This window comes from Ceratotherium simum, chromosome 10 (genome assembly GCF_057802395.1).
Source record: "Ceratotherium simum simum isolate JZ-2026a chromosome 10, ASM5780239v1, whole genome shotgun sequence".
NCBI lineage: Eukaryota > Metazoa > Chordata > Mammalia > Perissodactyla > Rhinocerotidae > Ceratotherium > Ceratotherium simum.
Window position 1 is genome coordinate 55,704,903 of NC_141909.1, and position 24,114 is coordinate 55,729,016.

A 24,114-nucleotide genomic window follows, 5' to 3' on the forward strand; every position below is an offset into this window, starting at 1 on the left:
ATTCTTTCAGCTGTTACAAAATTTAAAATAAATACATGTATTATTATCTTAGATATTTTTAAAAACTACATTGAAAATTACTTTCTCAAATAGGGAACAAACCTATTTTCTCCATACCTTAATTTAAAAATGAACTTTCAAAAACATAACTCAAGGCATTATAAACTTAAGGGTTTAGAAAACTAGAATTTTTGTTTTATGAGCTGTAAATGAAATTATGAAGTATAACTATAAGAAGAGCCTTTGAAATATACAAATTACATTTAAAAAATTTTATATAATCAGCCTTTGGTTCAGCCTTGTCTTCAGCTGAGCATAGTGGGTTCACTCCATAATCTGCAGGTTTTAACATTTTCATTCACAGCTGTGTTTCTGAGTCATGGACCAAAGCTGATTGTGTTACAGCATAAGCCATTTAAGGTGTTAGCCATAATAAGCCATGCTAATTCATAATAAGACTATTAATGTAAGACATAACAAGATTATTAGTATCAGGTTTTATATCAGCTATAATCTTACTGAATCTCAGGCACATAGAAAGGTGAAGAGAAAATGGACTTCAGATATCATTTTGATGTTGATTTGAAATCATGAAGTCCTAAAAGTGAATATTTGAAAACCATATCTTCAGTAATTAATATTTTGTTTCTGTTCCTAAAAATTTGACTCAGTGGAGCCATGAGAAGGAGTACTTTTATCTTAAAAAGGGGCAAGTTAAATTTTGATTTGTTGCCATGGACACAGCATTTGCCTTTCAATGAAAAAAAATACGTGTCAGTCTATTCTGGTTAAACACTCTTCTTTTAAGAGCTTGTATGTTTGCTTTACACGATGTTATAACTTTAATTTAGTCATAGAATAGTAATAAAGAATTTACAGACAGAAAAGTGAACAAAAAATGTATGCATGGCAACATTCCAAAAACATGTTATCTAATAACAAAGAAAAATGATTGCTACCTTCTGGATGAAAGAGAAAACTGAGAAAAATATCTGAAGCATATAACAACATTATTGTAAATGTCAATATTTATGGACTACTGTGAAGACGGTGGTAGAAAAACAAGTTCTAGTAGAAAGTTTGAGAGAGACAACCATTTAAATATCTTCATTTTAAATCATTGTAAATTCAAGTGTTTTTTTCTTCTAGGTTTTTACTTCATATGATAGTGAAGGCAACATGTTTATAAAGAGGCATTCATGAGAACAATACATCTTATACATTCAAAATATTCATACAGAGTCTCCCACTATTCTTCTGTAAGCATTCCTATTGTCTATATTTCTATCAATTGTAGGGTTGGAAGGCACTTTAACAAAGAGATAACTGATTCAAAAAAAGAGAAAATGTATCTGTCATTAAGACCTCTGATAGTGATCACTGGTTGCTAAGAATCCAAAGGACTTTCTCAACATTCTGCCCCATAATTTTAGTTGGCATATTCTGTGCTCTGTTGCCCTATGGCCTTGTTAATCTTGCATTCCAATTTGTTTTCTTAGTTCAGCTGCAGTTTTTTCCAGTTGTTGAATGTTCCACTGCCATTGTCTTCTATTTGACTGAAGCTTGTTCACTTGACAATGCAAACGCTTAAGAATTGCACCAAATCTCTTATGTTGTACCTGTTAAAAGAAAAGTGCACGTCAACAGGGCTTGAGAAGGATAAATAGTAAATAGCCATAAAGGATATTTTGACTACTCTAAAGAGGAAAGCACTTGATTAGAAATTATTCACTGTAAATAATAATGATAACAAAAATAAACAGTAATTATAACTATTCAACACTTATTACGTTAGATACGTAAAAAGCTCTCAGCTTTTTACGTACAATTAAATTCTCATAACACCTTATGATGTGGATATTATTATCCCCATTTGTGTATAAAGAAACCAAAGATCAAAGAGTTTGAGTAATTCAACCAAGTTTCACAGCTAGCAAGTGATGGTGTTTGGGATTTGAACTCAAGTGAAACATCTGTGATGGAGCGCCTTCTATTTATCAAGCAGTTAGCAATTAAGAGAAATGGTTTCATTTCTGGTATCCAGTCGTTCACTGAAATGTAGACCCATTGATCTAAAAGATCTTGGAGGTCATATAGTCCATTTCTCTGCCAGTAAGTACATCAGTATTTATACTGAGCCAGACAATGCTACACTGGAAGGCAATGAAGCACAGTGGAAAAGTGCAAACATTTTGGTGTCTGGCCAAAAGAAAGTAAAAAAGTCAAAATTTTTGATATTACTGTTGGCTATACAAAGAACATCCAATCTTTTTTTTAACAGCTTTATTGAAATATAATTTACATACCATACAATCCATCCTTTAAAGTAGACAATTCAATGGTTTTTAATATATTCACAGAGTTGTGCAATCATCACCACAATCTAATTTAGAACATTTTCATTACCCCAAAAAAGAAACCTAGTACCCATTAGCAGTGACTCCCCATTCCCCCTTCCCCACCCTTAGAACTAGGCAACCACTAATCTACTTTCTCTTTTTATAGATTTGCCTATTCTGGGCATTTTATAAAATGGAGTCATACAATATGTGGGTCTTTTGTGACTGGCTTCTTTTACTTAGCATAATATTTTTAAGGGTCATCCATGTTTTAGCAGGTATCAGTACTTTATTCCTTTTTATTGCTAAATAATATTCCATTGTATTATATACTACATTTTATTTATCCAATTCATCAGTGATGGATGTTTGAGTTGTTTCCACTTTTTGGTTATTATTAATAATGCCGCTATGAACATTCATGTACAAGTTTTTGTGTGGACATATATTTTCACTTCTCTCATATATATACCTAGGAGTGGAATTACTGGGTCATATAGTAACTCTATGTTTAACCATTTGAGGAACTGTCAGACTGTTTTCCAAAGTGACTGCACCATTTTTACATTCCCATGATCAATGTGTGAGGGTTCCAATTTCTTCACATCCTCGAAAATACTTACTATCTGTCTTTTTGATTATAGCCGTCCTAGTGGGTGTAAAGTGGTATCTCATTGTGATTAAACACCTGTTTTAAATGAACTGATAGGGCAGGCCCCGTGGCTTAGTGGTTAAGTGCGCGCGCTCCACCGCTGGCGGCCCGGGGTTCAGATCCCGGGCGCGCACTGATGCACCGCTTCTCCGGCCATGCTGAGGCCGCGTCCCACATACATCAACTAGAAGGATGTGCAGCTATGACGTACAACTATCTACTGGGGCTTTGGGGGAAAAAAATAAATAAATAAATAAAAATCTTTAAATGAACTGATAAAATAACAGAAAAATAGGGTTGGGAAAGTTACCTATTCATTTTTTGTCTTCTTTATAAATTTTTAATTTTTTACGCATACATATAACATAAAATATACATATAACATAAAATTTACCATCTTCACCATTTTTAAGTCTACAGTTCAGTACTATTAAGTACATTCACATTGTTATGCAACCATTGCCACCATCCATCTCCAGAACTCTCTTCATCTTGTAAAACTGAAACTCTGTAACCATTAAACAATAACTCCCTGTTCCTCACTCCCCTCAGCCCCTGGCAACCACCATTCTACTTTCTGTCTCTATGAATTTGACTATCTTAGGTACCTCATATAAGTAGAACCATACAGTATTTATCTTTTTGTGACTGGCTTATTTCACTTAGCATAATTTCCTCAAAGTTCCACCATGTTATAGAATGTGTTAGGATTTCTTTCCTTTTTAAGACTGAATAATATTCCATTGTATGTATATACGACATTTTCTTGATCCATTCACCCATCGATGTACACTTGAATTGCTTCCACTTTTTGGCTGTTGTGACTAATGCTGCTACAAACCTGGGTGTATCACTTGGGACTCTGTTTTTAATTCTTTTGGGTATATACCCAGAAGCAGAATTGCCAGATCATATGGTAATTCTATTTTTAATTTTTTGAGGAATTGTCATACCGTTTTCCACTATGGTTGCACTAGTTTACATTGCCGCCAGCAATGTGTGAATATATCAGCAGAAGGGGTTTTGTGAAGAATGTAGCATAGAAATAGGCAAATGAAGGAGGCATGTGTTGGTAGTAGGTACCATCTATCTGACAAGCATAATCCTGTTATGGAGATTGGCTCCTTGAGTGCTCAGAGCCAGAGGTCAAGAACAGTCAAACTCAGATGACTGACTTGATTTCCATGCTCACTAACCAACCTTGTGATAATTTGGCTTCCAATGTAGTTCCCTTACAGGGAGAAGCAGCACTGATGACTGTTTATTTTTATAAATTAATAAATGGGCCTTTAAGTTTTAAACATCAGTTTCTTGTGAACTGCATCTCTCCACGTATACCTAACTCTGGGATACTAACAAGATTAAGTTTCTAGGCCCACAAGGCTAAAAGGCAGTTTTGGCCAAGAAGGGACTTTATAAAGGCAAAGTGTGAGCCTTCTTGAAGGCCAGCCATTTGTTCAGCCTCTACGGGTAACATTCTGACTTTGATATGTGTCTTAATATTCAAAGTTGAGTACCATTAAGCAGCTAAGAATGTAGTGGTTCTATAGAGAACATAGCTTTTTTGCCTCTAGGAAATGGATGGGTTACTATTCTTATTTAATTATTGTTGCTAGCTAGGCAGAAGTAAGAATAATAATAAAGTAGGGGCAGTGCCCACAAAGTGCAGTGACAAAAAGAGAGCAAGGCCATATATAATCTGAATTCGACCTCATCTCCTATTACTTTTATCTTCATTCTCTCCACTTTAGATACACTGTACTTGTATTCTCTGGGCCCAGGAATGTTCTCATCTTAAGACCTTTGCACTTGCTTTTTCTTTTGCCTGGAAAGCTCTTTCTCAGATATCTGCATGCCTACTTCCTTCACTTCTTTTAGGATTTTGCCAAAAGAGACCTTCTTAGTAAAGCTTTTTTTTGGCCACAAGATCTAATATTTCACCTTCTCTCTCCCCACACCAAATACATTAAATATTTCTCTTCTCTGCTCCATTTTTTTTTGTCCTTAACCCTATCCTTATCTAACATGCTCTATATCTTACTTATATACCTTGTTTATGTCTCTCTCTCCAACTAGAATGCAAATTCCATGAGGACAGGGATTTTTATCCATTTATTTTGTTGACTACTCTATTCTCAGAGCCTAAAAGAGTAATTGGCACATAGTATGAGCTCAATAAAAGTGTTGAATGAATTAATGAATAAATACATGAAGAAAATGAGACAGCTTTTGTAAATCAAATGGCTGCTACCCTATTTTGAGAAGAACATTATGTAAAATATATTGCTAAATTCTGTATTGTTTAGAATTTCTCTATTTATGTAACTAACACTGACACAATGTTGTTGTTTTAACATGGAGAAAATGCTGCATTTAAAAGACTTGGAGCCCACTTCCTGCCATTTGAACATGTTATGTAACTTCTCTTTGTTTCAGATGTCTAATCTAAAAAGTATGGTTAAATATTTTTATGGAAGTATAAATACACAGATTTTTAAGTGTGCAGTTCAATGACTTTTGATAAATTTATACACCCATGTTGTGTGCATCAGTAATTCATTCTTTTTATTGCCAAATAGTATGCCATTATACGAATATATCACAATTTGTTTATCCATTCTGCTTTTGAGGAACATTTGTAATGTTTCTATTTTGGGGCTATTATGAATAAAGCTTCTATAAGCATTCATATTCAAGTTTTTTTAAGACATGTTTTTCATTTTTCTTGGGTAAACACGTAGGGAGGGAGTTGCTGAGACATAGGATAGGTGTATGCTAACTTTTTAAGAAACTGCCAAACCATTTTCCAAAGCAGTTGCAGCATTTTATTATCTCAACAAAAATGCAAGAGATTTCCAGTTGCTCCACACCCTTGGTAACATTTGGTATTATCATTCATTGTAATTTTAACCATTCTATTGGGTCTGAAATGGTATCTTATTGTGGTTTTAATTTTCATTTCCTTGGTGGTTAAAGATGTTGAATGTCTTTTCATGTACTTAGTCGCCATCCTATGTCTTCTTTTGTGAAATTTCTGCTTACATCTTGTACTCATTTTAAAAAATATTTGTAGGAGTTCTTTCTATACAAGTCCTGGATATAAGTTATTTCTAAGCTAGATGTATTGCAAATATTTTTATTCCTTCTGTGATTTTGTCTTTTCATTTTCTTGATTCTATCTTTTTTTTGTGTGTGTGAGGAAGACCAGCCTTGAGCTAACATCCAATGCCAATCCTCTTTTTTGCTGAGGAGGACTGGCCCTGTGCTAACATCCATGCCCATCTTCCTCTACTTTATATGGGACGCTGCCACAGCATGGCTTAACAAGCGGTGCGTCGGTGTGCACCCGGGATCCGAACCGGCAAACCCCGGGCTGCCGCAGCGGAGCACGCGCACTTAACTGCTTGTGTCACTGGGCCAGCCCCATGGTGTCTTTTGAAGAACAGAATTTCTGAGTTTGAAATCCAATGTGTCAATTTTGTTCCTTTATGGTTAGTATATTTTGTGTCCTAAGAAAGCTTTGTTTAGCTCAACATAATGAAGATTTCTCCTTTGGTTTCTTCTAGATGCTTTACAGTTTTAGCTTTTACATTTAGATCTCTGATACATTTCAAATGAAGATTTGTATATGTTGTAAAATAGGCATAGAGGTTCATTGTTTCCATACAGAGATCCAGTTGTTCCAGCACCACGTATTATAAGGCTTTTCTTTCTTTATTGAATTATCTTGAAACCTTTGTCAAATTGACAAAATGTGATTGATTTCTGAACTCTGTTCTGTTTCACTGGTCCATTTATTAATTTTTTCACCAATGATACACTTTCTTGATGATTGCAGCTTCATAAATGTTAATATCAGGTAGGATAAGTACTACAACTTTTTTCAGTTTTTTTTTTTTTGTGAGGAAGATCGGCCCTGAGCTAACAACTGCCAATCCTCCTCTTTTTGCTGAGGAAGACTGGCCCTGGGCTAACATCCATGCCCATCTTCCTCCACTTTATATGGGACACCACCATAGCATGGCTTGCCAAGCAGTGCCGCGGTGCGCACCCGGGATCCGAACTGGCGAATCCCGGGCCACCGCAGCAGAGCGCGCACACTTTACCACTTGCACCAGCGGGCCGGCCCCTGTACTACAACTTTTTATTCTTCATTTTCAACATTGTTTTAGCTAACTAAATCCTTTGTATTGCATATAAATTTTAAAATCAGCTTGTCAATTTCCACAAAAGTTACCTACAGGAATTTAATGGAATGATGTTGAAACTATAGACTATATAGTTTCAACTATATTTTCTGGGAAAGTTAACACTTTAAAAATATGGAGTTTTACAGAGAATGAATATACCATATCACTCCATTTATTTAGTATTCTTTAATTTCTTAGTAATATTTTTATTGCAGAAGTAAAAGTTTACACATTTTTTTCATCAAATTTATTAGCAAGTATTTTATGTTCTTTAGTGTTAAGAGTTTTGTTTTATTCATTTCACTTTCTAGTTGTTTATTGCTACTACCTAGAAACTACATAGATATACAATTGATTTCTGTATTTTGACCTTGTATCCAGTGACTTTACTGATTTATTAGTCTTTTTGTACATTCCTTAGGAGTTTTTACATAAGCAATTATGCTCTCTGTGAATAAAGACAGTTTTAGTTCTTTACAATCCTTATGTCTTACATTATTTTTTATTGCCTTATTGCACTGATTATGACCTCCAATATAATGTTACATAGAGGAGGTGGAAACAGACATCTTTGCCTTGTTCCCAATCTTGGGGGAAAGCATTCAACATTTCACCAATAAATAAGATGTTGTTAGCTCTGTTTTTTATAGATGCCCTTTATCAGGTTGAGAAAGTTTCCTTCTATTCTTAATTTGCTGAGAGCTGTTATTAAGAATAGGTGTTGAGGGGCCGGCCTGGTGGTGCAAGCGGTTAAGTGCGCGCGCTCCGCTGCGGCGGCCCGGGGTTCGCTGGTTCGGATCCCGGGTGCGCACCGACGCACTGCTTGGTAAGCCATGCTGTGGCGGCGTCCCATATAAAGTGGAGGAAGATGGGCACGGATGTTAGCCCAGGGCCGTCTTCCTCAGCAAAAAAAAAGAGGAGGATTGGCGGATGTTAGCACAGGGCTGATCTCCTCACAAAAAAAAAAAAAAAAAAAAAAAAAAAAAGAATAGGTGTTGAATTTTTCTAATGCTGTTTCTGCAACTATTAAGTTGATTATATATTTTTTATCTCCTTCCTTTTGTTAATGTGGAATTACCTTGTTTGCTTTTTTTTCCTGAGGAAGAGTACCCCTGAGCTAACATCTGTTGCCAATCTTCCTCGTTTGTTATTGCTTGAGGAAGATTAGCCCTGAGCTAACATCTGTGCCAATGCCCCTCTACTTTATATGTGGGTCCGCACCACAGCATGGCTGACAAGTGGTGTAGGTTCCCTGCCCGGGACCCAAACCTGTGAACCTGGGCTGCCGAAGTGGAACAGGCCGAACTCAACCACTATAGCATGGGGCCAGCCCCCCATCGTTTACAACCTTGCATTCCTGGGATAAACTCTGCTTGCTCATGAGGTATTAGCCTTTTTATATATAGCTGAATTCAATTTTAAAATATTTTGTTAGGGAATTTTGCATCTGTGTTCATGAGGGACATTGGTCTGTAATTTCTGGTAATGTTCCTGTTCATTTTTTTGTGTCAGGGCTATGCTGGCCTTCTAAAATGAGTTGGAAAGAGTTCTCTCTTCCATTTTCTGAAAGAGTTTTTATAGGCTGGGTATTATTTCTTCCTTAAATGTGTGATAGAATTCACCAGTGAAGCCATGTCAGTCTGAAGCTTTCCTTATGGGGAGGGCTTTAATTATGAATTCAATTTCATTGATTCCTACCTCATACCATTTATAAAACTTAATTTGAAATGGATCATAGACCTAAACATAAAAGTAATTTCTTCTTGGAGTGACGTCAGCATCATGGCAGAGTGAGCTCTTCCCTTAGTCTCCCCCTAAAGATATGAAAGGACATTCATAAACCAAAAGAGGACATTCACACAACACAATAGATATCTGAGAGATCCACGTAGCTGTATGTCTGAAGGTGGGGTGCTGGACACCCCCAGGAAGCAATGGAAGGAGGTAAGTGGATCTCATCTCCCTCCTGAGTGGCAGTGAACTAGGGTGCTGGACCTCACGCTGCAGCCAGCGAGCAACATTGAGAGGAGAAGAGGGGAAAGACAGCCCTCTGCGGGAATGCTCTCACTCTTGGAGTTGCCTCCCAGCCCATGGGAATGCTCCACATGGAGGCAGCTAAGCAATCATAGGGGCATCCCCACCAAGCCTAGCAGCCCAGGTGGGCAGACAGTGAGTGCAGAGCAGGAACGTGTGGGAGCGTGCATGCGAAAGTGCTCCTCCCCCTCCAACTGGCGCACCAGCTCAGCTGGTGGGCCAGAGTAGGGGATCCCCGCCAGAGCACCTGTGACTACATGTGTAAAGCAGCGGCAGCCAGTGGGCAAACGCAGACAGGCCCTGTCAGCACAGTTTCCAATGGATAGGCACAACTGCCAGGGTTGTGACAGGCTCAGAAAACACAGCTCCTGCCCTGCCCTGTGCTGGCAGGTGGAATCTGCAAACAGATACTACTACTATGTGACAGCAAAAGTCCACCACATGAAATAGCTTTAAGAAGTATATTAACACTCCAGACCAGAAGGAAAATGGCAAGTACCCAGAAATCAATCCTGAAGTCACAGAAATTTACAATCTAAATGACAGAGAATTCAAAATAGTTATCATAAAGAAACTCAATGAGTTGCACAAAAACTCAGAAAGACAGTTCAGTGAACTCAGGAATAAAATTAATGAACAGGGGGACTTGTTTACAAAAGAGACTGATACTTTAAAAAAAAGCAATCAGAAATGTTGGAGATGAAGAATGCAATGAATGAGATAAAGAAAAATCTGGAGTCCTTAAAAAACAGAGCTGATATTATGGAGGACAGAATTAGTAATTTAGTGGACAGAAATATAGAAATGCTTCAGATGGAGGTGGAGAGAGAACTACGACTAAAAAGAAAAGAAATTCTCTGAGAAATATCTAACTCAATTAGGAAATGCAACATAAGGATTATAAGTATTCCAGAGGGAGAAGAAAGGGAGAAAGGAGCAGAGAGCTTGTTCAAAGAAATAATAGCTGAGAACTTCCCAACCTAGGGAAAGAGCTGGAATTACAAGTAAATGAAGTTAATAGAACTCCTAATTACATCAATGTAAAAAAACGTTCTCCAAGGCATTTACTAGTAAAACTGGCAAAAGTCAATGACAAAGAAAAAATACTAAGGGAAGCACGGCAGAAGAAAATAACCCAAAAGGAACCCCTATCAGGCATTCAGCGGATTTCTCAGTGAAAATCTTACAGGCTAGGAGAGTGGAAGGATATATTCAAAATTCTGAAAGACAAAAACTTTCAGCCAAGAATACTCTATCCAGTGAAACTATCCTTCAGATATGATGGAGAAGTAAAAACTTTCCCAGATAAACAAAAGCTGAGGGAGTTCATGACTATAAGACCCTCCCCTACAAGAAATCATCAAGAAGGCCCTCATACGTGAAAGAAAAAAAAAAACAAAGTGTTTACAAAGTCTTGAGCAAGGAGATAAATAGACAAAATCAGAAAATTGCAGCTCTCTATCAGAACAGGTTAATACTTAATCATAACATTTTAAAGGGAAGGAAAGCATCAAAAATAACTATAATCACTTAATTTTAACCACAAACTCACAACACAAAATGGAATAAGGTGTGACAACAATAACTTAGATGGGGAAGAGGAAAGGGATGGAACCTGCTTAGACTAAGGAGGTGATCAGAAAATGGACTAGCTCATCTATGAGATCTTTTATACAAACCTCACAGTAACCACTAAACAAAAATCAGAACAGAGACACAAATGATAAATAAAGAGAAAACTGAGAAAACCATCATAGAGAATCACCAAAATGAATTGGCAGTCAGAAATGCACAGGATGAGAAACAAGGGAAATACAGAACAACTGGGAAACAAGTGATAAAATGGCAGTATTAAGCCCTCATATATCAATATCGCTCTAAATGTAAATGGAATTAATTCTCCAATCAAAAGATGCAGAGTGGCTGGATAGATTAAAAAACAAGCCACAAAAATATGCTGCCTCCAGGAAACACAGCTCAGCTCTGAAGACAAACATAGGCTCAGATTGAAGGGACGGAAGACAATACTCCAAGCTGATGGCAAACAAAAGAAAGCAAGTGTTGCCATACTTATATCAGACAAAGTAGACTTCAAGATAAAAATGGTAATGAGAGACAAAGAGGGGCAATATATAATGATAAAAGGGACACTCCACCAAGAAGACATATCACTTATAAATATATGTATACTGATGGCAGGAGCACAAAAGTACATAAAGCAACTATTAACAGACCTAACAGGAGCAATTAACAGCAACACAATAATGGTAGGGGACCTCAACACCCCACTTACATCAATGAATAAATCATCCAGACAGAAAGTCAACAAGGAAATAGTGAAATTAAATGAAAAACTAGACCAGATGGAGTTAATAGATATATATAGAGCACTCCATCCAAAAACAGCAGAATACACATTCTTCTCAAGCGCACATGGAACATTCTCAAAGATAGACCATATGTTGGGAAACAAGGCAAGCCTCAATAAATTTAAGAAGATTGAAATCATATCAAGCTTCTTTTCAACTTCTTTTCTTATCAACTACACTAAAAAAGCTGGAAACTGACAAATATGTGGAGAATAAACAACATGCTACAGAACAATCAATGGATCAATGAAGAAATTAAAGGAGAAATCAAAAAATATATGGAGACAAATGAAAATGAAAATACACCATTCCAGCTCATATGGGATGTAGCAAAAGCCATCCTAGAAGGAAATTCATAGCAATACAGGCCCACCATAACAAACAAGAAAAATATCAAATAAGTAACCTTAAACTACACCTAACAGAACTGGAAAAAGAAGAACAAACAAAGCCCAAAGTCAGCAGAAGAGGGAAAATAATAAAAATTAGAGCAGAAATAAGTGAAATACAAACCAAAAACAAACAAAAAAATCAAAAACCCAGTAGAAAGGATAAATGAAACTAAGAGCTAGTTCTTTGAGAAGAGAAACAAAATTGACAAATTCTTAGTCAGACTCACCAAGAAAAAAAGAGAGAAGCCTCAAATAAATAAAATTAGAAACGAAAGAGGAGAAATTACAATGGATACCACAGAAATACAGAGGATTATAAGAGAATACTATGAAAAACTATATGCCAACAAATTGGACAGACTAGAAGAAATGGATAAATTCTTAGACTCATACAACCTCCCAAAATTGAATCAAGAAGAAATAGAGAATCTGCATAGACCAATCACAGGTAAAGAGATTGAAACAATAGTCAAAAACTTCCCAAAAAACGAAAGTCCAGGGCCAGATGGCTTCTCTGGAGAATTCTACTAAACATTCAAAGAAGATTTAATACCTGTCATTCTCAAACTATTCCAAAAAATTGAATAAGATGGAATGCTTCCTAACTCATTCTATGAGGCCAACATCACCCTGATCCCAAAACCAGACAAGGACAACACAAAGAAGGAAAATTACAGGCCAATATCACTGATGAACATAGATGCAAAAATCCTCAACAAAATATTGCCAACCCAAATATAGCAATATATTAAAAGGACCATACACTATGACCAAGTGGGTTTTATACCAGGGATATAGGTATGGTTCAACCTCCTCAAATCAATCAATGTGATACACCACATTAACAAAATGAGGAATAAAAACCACACGATCATCTCAATAGATGCAGAGAAAGCATTTGACAAGATCCGACATCCATTTATGATAAAAACTCTCAGTAAAGTGGGTATAGAGGGAAAGTACCTTAACATAATAAAGGCCATATATGACAAACCCACAGCAAACATCATACTCAACAGGAAAAAACCATAAGCCATCCCTCTGAGAACAGGAACAAGAGAAGGGTGCCCACTCTCACCACTCTTATTCAACATAGTACTGGAGGTTTTGGCCAGAGCAATTAGGCAAGAAAAAGAAATAAAACATACCCAAATTGGCAAGGCAGAAGTGCAACTCTTGCTGTTGCAGACAACATGATTTTACAAATAGAAAACCCTAAGGAATCCATCAGAAAACTATTAGAAATAATCAACAACTACAGCAAAGTTTCAGGGGACAAAATCAACTTACAGAAATCAGTTGCATTCCTATACTCTACTAAGGAACTAACAGAAAGAGAACTCAAGAATACAATCCCATTGACAATCGCAACAAAAAGAATAAATATCTAGGAACAAATTTAACCAAGGAGGTGAAAGACCTATACAATGAAAACTATAAGACATCATTGAAAGAAATCAATGATGACATAAAGAAATGGAATGATATTCCACGCACATGGATTGGAAGAATAAACAGTTAAAATGTCCATATTACCTAAAGCAATCTATAGATTCAATGCAATACCTAACGCAATCTATAGATTCAATGCAATCCCAATCAGAATCCCAAGGACATTCTTCACAGAAATAGAACAAAGAATCCTAAAATTCATATGGGGCAACAGAAGACCCAGAATAGCTAAAGCAATCCTGAGAAAGAAGAACAAAGCTGGAGGCATCACAATCCCTGACTTCAAAATATACTACAAAAAATAGTAATCAAAACAGCATGGTACTGGTACAAAAACAGACACACAGATCAATGGAACTGAATTGAAAGTTCAGAAATAAAACTACACATCTACGGCAGCTAATCTTCGACAAAGGAGCCAAGAACATACAATGGAGAAAGGAAAGTCTCTTCAATAAATGGTGTTGGGAAAACTGGACAGCCATATGCAAAAGAAGGAAAGTAGACCATTATCTTACACCATACACAAAAATTAACTCAAAATGGATTAAAGACTTGAAGGTAAGACATGAAACCATAAAACTCCTAGAAGAAAATATAGGCTGTACACTCTTTGACATTGGGCTTAGAAGCATCTTTTCAAATACCATGCCTACTCAGGCAAGGGAAACAAAAGAAAAAATTAAAAAACGGGACTACATCAAACTAAAGAGCTGCTACAAGGCAAAGGAAACTAGGAACAAAACAAAAAGACAACCCATCAACTGAGAGAAAATATTTGCAAATCATATATCCCGCAAGGGTTAATCTCCAAAATATACAAAGAACTCATACAACTCAACAACAAAAAAACAACCTGATCAAAATATGAGCAGAGGTGGGGCCGGCCTGGTGGCACAAGCGGTTAAATGCGCACGCTCTGCTTCGGCAGCCCGGGGTTCGCCGGTTTGGATCCCAGGCGCGCACTGACGCACTGCTTGTCAAGCCATGCCGTGGCAGCATCCCATATAAAGTAGAGGAAGATGGGCACGATGTTAGCTTAGGGCCAATTTTCCTTGGCAAAAAAAGAGGAGGATTGGCATCAGATGTTAGCTCAGGGCTGATCTTCCTCACAAAAAAAAAAAAAAAAAGGGCAGAGGAATTGAACAGACATTTTTCCAAAGAAGATATACAGATGATCAACAGGCACATGAAAAGATGTTCAACATGACTAATCATTAGGGAAATACAAATCAAAACTACACTAAGATATCACCTTACACCTGTTAGAATGGCTATAATTACCAAGACAAAATAACAAACGTTAGAGAGGATGTGGAGAAAAGGGAACCCTTGTACACTGCTGGTGGGAATGCAAAATGGTGCAGCCACTATGGAAAACAGTATGGAGATTTTTCAAAAAAATTAAAAATAGAAATACCACACAACCCAGCTATCCCACTACTGGGTATTTCTCCAAAGAAATTGAAATCAACAATTCAAAGAGATTTATGCATCCCTATGTTCACTGCAGCATTATTCACAAAAGCCAAGATGTGGAAGCAACCCAATCCCAATTGACTGATGAATGGATAAAGATGTGGTATACATATACAATGGAATACTATTTGGCCATAAAAAAAGACAATATCATCCCATTTGCAACAACATGGATGGACCTTGAGGGTATTATGTTACGTGAAATAAGCCAGACAGAGAAAGACAAACACCACATGATTTCATTCACATGTGGAAGACAAACACACACATGGACAAACAGAACAGATTAGTGGTTACCAGAGGGGAAGCAGGTTGGGAGGTGGGCATAAGGGGTAAAGGGGCACATATATATGATGACTGATAAATAATAATGAACATCTGAAATTGCACAATGTTATAAACTATTATGACCTCAATAAAAAAAAGTAATTTCTTCTTGTGTTAGTTATAGTATGTGTGTTTTCAAGGAATTTGTCCATTTCATCTAAGTTGTCAAATTTATTGACATAAAATTGTTCATAATATGCCTGTATCAGCCTTTTAAGTCTATAGGACCTGAAGTAATATCCTCACTGTCCTCTCTTTTCTTGATCAGTATTGCTATGGTTTATCAATTTTATTAGTCTTTTCAACTTTTGGCTTTGTTGATTTTCTCTCCTCTTTTTCTGTTTTCTGCTATTTATTATTTCATTTCTTCCATTGCTTTTGGCTGAATTTGTTCTTGTTTTTCTAGTCTCTTATGGTGGAAGCTTAGATAATTGCTTTTAAACCTTTATTCTTTTCTGATATAGGCCTTTAAAGGTACAAATTTTCCTCTAAATATGGCTTTAGCTACACCCACAATTTTTCATATGTTGTGCTTTTATTATCATTCATTTTCAAATATTTTCTATTAATTCTTGTGATTTCTTCTTTCATTGGTTATTCAGAATTGTAATGCCCAATTTTGAAATGTTTATGTAGTTTCTAAATATCTTGCTGTTATTGATTTCTAATTGAATTCTGCTGTGATCAAAGAATATCAAATTCTTTGAAATTTATTATCCAGTATACTGTCTATCTTGGTTCTGTGTGTACTTGAAAATAAAGTATAATCAATAGATGTTAGGTGGAGTATTTTATAAATATTAATTATATTAAGTTGCTAAATAAGTTGTTCAAATTATCTATATGCTTACTTATTTTCTGTATGTTCTATCAATTAGTCAAAAAAATTCTTAAGATCTCCAGTATGATTGTAGATTTCTTTTTTGTTCTGTCAGTTTTTGCTTGTGTATTTTGAAGCTCTGTGATTAGGTGAACACACATTTAGTATCATTATTCCTTATTGATGAATTGAATGACCCTCTTTGTTAGTAGTCCATATCTTTAAATCTACTTGATGTTAATATAGGCACAACCAGCTTTCTTAAGATTGATATCTTCATACTTTATCTTTTTCCATCTTTTTACTTTCAACCTTTTTTACTTTTTACTTTGTGTCTTTATATTCAAAGTGCATCTCTTTTGAACAGGTATGTTAATAACTTGTTTTTTTACCCAATCTGATAATTTATCCTTTTTATTTGTAGTGTTTCATCCATTGACATTTAATGTAAGTATTCGTATGTTTTGTTTTAAGTCTACCATTGTAATATTTGTCTTCTATTAGTCGCTTTTGCCTTTTTCATTTCTCCCTCCTTTTCTGTCTTCTTTTGGGTTAACTGAATATTTTATTATTCCATTTGATTTCCTCATATATCTTTCTAGCTATACTTGTGTGTATTTTTTAAAAAAAAAGTTGTTCTAGGAACTTCAATATGTGCCCTTAATTTATTACAATCTATCTTCAATTAAATATAAGAACCTTACAACAAAAGCCAGTTATTGAGATATGTTTTAATTCTATATATGTTATAAAACCAAAAATACATTATTGTTTTAATTTTATAGTATCAATTGACCTTTAAATAATTCAAGAAATGAAAAAGGCTCATTTATTTATCCATATATTTTCCATTTCCAGTGCTTTAAATTACTTCCTGTAATCATTTCCTTTCAGCTTTAAGAACTTTCTTTAGTATTTCTTATAGTATGGGTCTACTAGAAACAAAATACATCAGCTTTTGTTTATTTGAAAATTTATTTCACCTTCATTTTTGAAAAATATTTTCATTAGATATAGAATTCATATAGAGTCCTTGCTCAACATTTTTTTCTTCTTTCAGCATTTTAATGATGGCCTCCATTTTTTACTGGCCTCCATTGTTTCTAATTTTTAAAAAAATCAATAATCAATTATAGCAAGGTTGCAGGAGACAAGGTAATGTACAAAAGTCAATCGTTTTCCTGTATACCAGGAATGAACAAGTAGAATTTGAAATGAAAAACACAATATCATTTATATTAGCACCCCCCCAAAATGAAATAGTTATAAATCTAACAAAATGTGTATAAGATCTATATAAGGAAAACTACAACACTCTGATGAAAGATATCAAAGAATAACTATATAAATGGAGAGATATTCCATATTCATGGATAGAAAGCCTCAAAAATAACTCAATAGAAAGTTCTTCCCAACTTGATCTGTAGATTCAATACAATCCCAATCAAAATCCCAGCCAGTTATTTTGTAGATATTGACAAACTGATTCTAAAGTTTATATGAAGAGGCAAAAGACCCAGTGTAGCCAACACAATATTGAAGGAGAAGAACCAAATTGGAGGTCTGACACTATCTGACTTCAAGACTTACTATAAGGTTACAGTAATTAAGATAGTGTGGTACTGGCAAAAGAACAGACAGATCAATGGAACAGAATAGAGAGCCCAGAAATAGACCCACATAAATATAGTCAACTGATCTTTGACAAAGGAGCAAAGGCAATACAGTGGAGCAAAGAGAGTCTCTTCAATAAATGGGGCTGAAACAACTGTACATTCACATGCAAAAAAAAAAATGAATCTAGACACAGCCCTTACTCAGTTCACAAAAATTAACTCAAAATGGATCATAAGCCTAAATGTAAAACACAAAACTATAAAATTCCTAGAAGATAACATAGGAGAAAATCTAGATGACCTTAGGTATGATAGGACTTTTTAGATACAACACTGAAGGCACAATCCATGAAAAAAATAATTGATAAGCTGGACTTCATTAAAATTAAAAACTTCTGCTCTGTAAATAACACCATCAAGAGAATGATAAGACAAGCCACAGACTGGGAGAAAATTTTGCAAAAGACACATCTGATAAAGGACTGTTATTCAAAATATACAAAGAACTCTTAAAACTCAACAATAAAAAAACAAGCAATAAGATTAAAAAATGGGTCAAAGACCTGAACACTTCACTAAAGAAGATACACAGATGGCAAATAAGTATACGAAAAGATGCTCCACATCATATGACATCAAGGAAGCGCAAATTAAAACAATGAGATACCACCACACACCTATTAGAATGGTCAGATCTGGAACACTGACAATATCAAATGCTGGTGAGGATGTGGAGCAATGGGATGTGCCTGTGTGTGTGTGTGTGTGTGTGTACACACACGTATGCTTATTTCAGTGCACACATATATATGTAAGACTTGAAGGATATACACCAAACAGTGGTTGCTATTAGTGAGAGGTGAGCGTGATAAGAGAGAGAGCAATGCAATGGGAAGTGGTGGTCAAAGGAACTATAGCCTTCCTTCTAATATTTTAATCTTTTTCCAGGAGAATGTATTCCTATAGACATGAAAAACATTTTTAAAAAAGACTGGGAGAAGTAGAGTCCAACAGACCTGGATTCATATCCTACTCAGTCACTTATCATTAGCTATATAAGCTTATACAAGTTATTTAAAATTTCTGAAATTCTGCAAAATATGTTATTATGAGAATTTAAATGGGATACCTATGTAAAGTGTTTGAAAAGTACTAGGCACTCTATAAACAAGAGATTTAATAATATTGAACATTTCTTGTACTTTTTATAAAATAGAATAGTTTGTTACCATGTTATCTAGCTATATGAATAATTCTTATCCTACCTTTAGGTCACTTTTTTTTTTAACCTTTGCTTTTCTGGATTTTTCTCACAGGACCAGCTTTCTAGTTGTATAATCATTTCTGTGGCTGACTTCAATAAATGAATGCATTAGTTAATTGTGTAAGCTGCATGTTGTACGAGGTTAAACATATTTTGTTCCTGACCCCTAGTAGTTCTGAAAGTGCTCTAACTTTTTCCCTAGCCTTTTAAATTTGGAGCTCAATTTGTACAAAATTTAGGCAAGAGTAACCATCAGTGAATCTCAAAATGCTTTACACAATGTCTGTTATCAAAAAATATTGCTTGCAGCACTCATCATTTGCTAAAAACTTAACTGCACTAGTCTCCCTTCCCTGAAAACTCTTACATTTGGCAAATAACACTTTTTTAACCTTGAACTGAAAAATCACTGATTGTTGCTTAACACTGTATTTGAAGCTCTGTGTTTGTATACTTTGTATTTTGCTTCCCCAATTTTTACATGACCTCATAGCTCATATTTTTTCTCTTTTTTCTTATCTTTAGTTTCCTTCTCCCAAAATATATATAAAGACAGACAATAAACAGAGAAAAAAGGCATTTTGGGATAAATATTTGGAAATACTTCATTCAGATATGGCCTAAAAATACCAAAAACATTTATTTGACAAAAATACATGTGAAATTCAAAAACTATTTTCATTTTTTTCTTAACCAAAAAAATGTTAAAAGCAACATTAATATCAAAACTAAAACATGCAAGACACAAAATGTTTGAAAGCATTAAAGATTAGAAGAAAAGAATGCTATAATCTAGGCAAAAGGCAACCATGAACTGTACCAAGGCCGTGGTTAAAGACATTCAGAAGGGGTAGAAAAAAAAGACTCAAAGAAGAAATAAATAATAAAAATCTTCTGGTATTTGAATTTATCCTCTTTATAAAATTAGTTGTTTTGGGATAGAGGTTACTCACATCAATGATCAATTCTCATCAAGCAACAAGTTATAATTTATTATAGATAATCTCTAATTTCTTAGATTTTCACTTTTTTCAATCATAATATTGTGATAGAATTGAGGACTAATTTTAAATGTATTAGAGGTAATAGAACCAAAATTTAAAAGCCCCAAAGAATCTTAACAGAGGTATCCGTATTATGAAAGCTTAAAAACAATTTATTAAATTTCAGGGCAAGAAGTTAAAGGATGAAGACTTTTTTTTTTAGTTTTTAATTTTATTTTTTTATTTAGGTAACATTGGTTTATAACATTATATAAATTTCAGGTGTACATCATTGTATTTTGATTTCTATGTAGACTACATCATGTTCACCACTCAAAGACTAATAACCAACCATCACTATACACATGTGCCTAGTCACCCCTTTCACCCTCTTCTCTCCCCTCTTCCCCTCTGGTAACCACCAATCTAATCTCTGTATATATTTGTTTGCTTGTTGTTGTTGTTTTCATTTTCTATTTATGAAGGAGATCATACGGTATTTTACCTTCTCCACCTGACTTATTTCACTTAGTATAATAACCTCAAGGTCCATCCATGTTGTCACAAATGGCAAGATTTCATCTTTTATTTTCATAGCTGAGTAGTATTCCATTGTGTATATATACCACATCTTTATCCATTCGTCCCTTGATGGGCACCTAGGGTGTTTCCAAGTCTTGGCTATTGTGAACGCTGCAATGAACATAGAGGTACATATATCTTTATGCATTCGTGTTTTCATGTTCTTTGGATAAATACCAGCTGTGGGATAGCTGGATCATAAGGTATTTCTATTCTTAATTTTTTGAGGAATCTCAATACTGTTTTTCCAGAGTGGCTGCACCAGTTTGCATTCCCACCAGCAGTGTATGGGAGTTCCCTTTTCTCCACATCCTCTCCAACACTTGTTATTTCTTGTCATGTTAATTATAGCCATTCTGACAGGCATGAGATGATATCTCATTGTCATTTTGATTTGCATTTCCCTAATAATTAGTGATGTTGAACATCTTTTCATGTGCCTGTTGGCCATCTGTATATCTTCGTTGGAAAAACATCTGTTCAGATCTTTTGCACATTTTTAATTGAGTTGTTTGTTTCTTTTCTTGTTGAGATGTATGAGTTCTTTATATATTTTGGATATTAACCCCTTATCAGATGTATGATTTGCAAATATCTTCTCTCAATTGTTAGGTTGTCTTTTCATTTTGTTCATAGTTTCCTTTGCAATTAGAAGCTTTTTAGTTTGATGTAGTCCCATTTGTTTATTTTTTCTATTCTTTCCCTTGCCTGGTCAGACACGGTATTTGAAAATGTGCTGCTAAGACTGATGTTGAAGAGCATACTGCCTGTTTTCTTCTAGAAGTTTTATGGTTTCAGGTCTTACATTCAAGTCTTTAATCCATTTTGAGTTAATTTTTGTGTATAGTGTAAGATAATGGCCTACTTTCATTCTTTTGTCCAGTTTTCCCAAAACCATTTATTGAAGAGACTTTCCTTTCTCCACTGTATGTTCTTGGCTCCCTTGTTGAAAATTAGCTGTCCATAGATGTCTGGGTTTATTTCTGGGCTTTCAATTCAGTTCCATTGATCTGTGTCTGTTTTTGTGCCAGTATCATGCTGTTTTGATTACTATGGCTTGTAGTATATTTTGAAATCAGGCAGTATGATACCTCCAGCTTTGTTCTTTTTTCTCAGGATTCCTTTCGGTATTTGGGGTCTTTTGTTGTTCCATATAAATTTTAGGATTCTTTGTTCTATTTCTGTGAAAAATGTTGTTGAAACTTTGATAGGAATTGCACTGAATCTGTAGATTGCCTTAGCAAGTCTGGAAATTTTAACTATGTTAATTCTTCCAATCCAAGAGCATGGAATATCTTTCCATTTCTTTGTGTCTTCTTCAATTTCTTTCAACAATGTTTTATAGTTTTCAGTGTACAGGTCTTTCACCTCTTTGGTTAAATTTATTCCTAGACATTTTATTCTTTTTGTTACAATTGTAAATGGGATTGTGTTCTTGATTTCTCTTTCTGCTACTTCATTATTAGTGTACAGAAACACAACTGATTTTTGTATGTTGATTTTGTATCCTGCAACTTTATTGTATTCATTTATTATTTCTAATAATATTTTGGTGGATTCTTTAGGATTTTCTATATATAAAATCATGTCATCTGCAAAAAAGGGACAGTTTCACTTCTTCCTTTCCAATTTGGATCCCTTTTATTTCTTTTTCTTGGCTGATTGCTCTGGCTAGTTTCCAATACTATGTTATATAAGAGTGATGAAAGTGGGCATCCTTGTCTGGTTCCTGTTATTAAAGGGATACCTTTCAGTTTTTCTCTGTTGAGTGATTTTAGCTGTAGGTTTGTCATATATGGCCTTTATTATGTTGAGGTACTTTCCTTCTATACTCATTTTATTCAGAGTTTTTATCATAAATGGATGCTGTATCTTGTCAAATGCTTTCTCTGCATCTCTTGAGATGATCATGTGATTTTTATTCTTCATTTTGTTGATGTGGTGTATCACATTGAATTGAAGATGTTGAACCAGAATGATGAAAACATTAAAAAATGATGTCACAAGCTCAGTGACATTCCATCTAAATCTCACATTAGTGGCCACTTCCATCACCCTCTACTATTAAAAGTACCCATTTACTCTTCTGCTTCTGTCAACATGAAGTAGATATACTTCATATACTTATTCCTCCTGCTAAGTAGAACTAGAAACCCTGGACATTATATATAAAACAAAAATAAGAAGCTTCTGAAAGGTGGAGAGAAGAGGCAAACTGACTAGGGACCTCAGGACCCAAGGAACAATGTGGTTATGAGTTCCCTTGGGTTTTCATCTTGCCTCATATACCCAGAGTAGATACTAGAGAAGACAGCAACCTGGAAACGCCAATAAGAGCAAACAAAAAATAGTTCCAAAGAAAGCCTGATCTCTAGCCAAAGAACCAAGAAAAGGGCAGCCTAGCAAGATAGAAAACTTTTAGATAGTAACTACTCTACTAAAGTCAAACACCACAAAAAACCTATGATCCCCCCACCCACCATGCAAAGGCTCAGTGGAAAGTCTAAACTTCTACCATTGCTAGGCTACAACAAGGGGCCCTAATCCTCTTGCTGTGGTTGTGTCAGAGAAGGCTAACTGGGGAGACAGGACTTTTCATCCCCATTGGGCAGTAAAAAGCACACCCTGTGTTGTCAGTGGAGCCCATTTTAGGAGCCTGGACATCTACCTTCATCTAGTGGTAACAAGGCATCCTTCCCCTTCTCACTGAGAGAATATTAGAGGAAGCTTACTGGAGGGTCAGGACTTGCACCATGATTCAGTACTAACAAGGCCACATCTACCTGGTATCAGTGTAGGCCACATGGGTAGCAGTAAGGAGGCGCCCCTGCCCCTCCCAGTCAGGGGGTTATCAGCAGAGGCCCAGTGGGCAGCTAGAACTCCCACTCCTGGATAGCAGTAACAGGAAGCTCTGCCTCCCTCCATGAGTGTCAATGGAGACTGGGTGGAAAATCTGAATTTCCACCACCACCTGGAAGTAAAAATGATCCAGAGTCTTAAAACATAATACCCAACATATCCAGATTTCAGTAGAAAGTCACTTATCAAACTAAGAACCAGGAAGATCTCAAACTTAATAAGAAATAACAATCAATATGTGCCAACACACACACAAAAAAAAACACCACAGAAGTCAGAATTATCTGACAAGCATTTTAAAGCAGTTATCATAAAAATGCTTAAATGAGCAATTATGAACATGACTGAAATAAATGAAAAAATAGAATGTATCAGCAAAGAAATAAAAGATACAAAGAACCAAATGGAAAAGATATAAAAATAAAAATGAAAAATTTAATGAGTGGGCTCAATAGCAGAATGGAGGAGTCAGAGGAAAGAATCAGTAATGGCAGATAGAACACTAGACACTACTCAATCTGAAAACAGAGAGAAAATAGACTGAAAAAAAGAAATAAACAGAGCCTCAGGGAACTATGGGCCTATAACAAAAAAGATCTATCATTTGTGTCATCAGAGTCCTGGAAGGAGAGAAGAAAGAGGGCAGAGCTGAAAAAGTATTCAAAAAAATAAGAGTTGAAAATTTCCCAAATTGGCAAAAGACATAAACTTACAGAATCAAGAAACTGAGACTATTCCAAACAGGATAAATCCAAA

The 24,114-nt window shown here is 35.3% G+C and overlaps 1 protein-coding gene across 2 annotated transcripts in view; it reads right to left on the reverse strand.

Moving 5' to 3' along the window:
* Positions 1-827: 827 nt before the first annotated feature.
* The window catches only part of CCDC122 (coiled-coil domain containing 122), a 47,868-nt gene continuing 24,581 nt past the window's right edge, over positions 828-24,114 (reverse strand). For both annotated transcript variants that reach the window (XM_004433629.3, XM_087436035.1), the window contains one exon: positions 828-1,619. In XM_004433629.3, the coding sequence (XP_004433686.2) occupies positions 1,470-1,619 (150 nt within the window). In that variant the 3' untranslated portion in view covers positions 828-1,469. The remainder of the gene's footprint in view (positions 1,620-24,114) is intronic.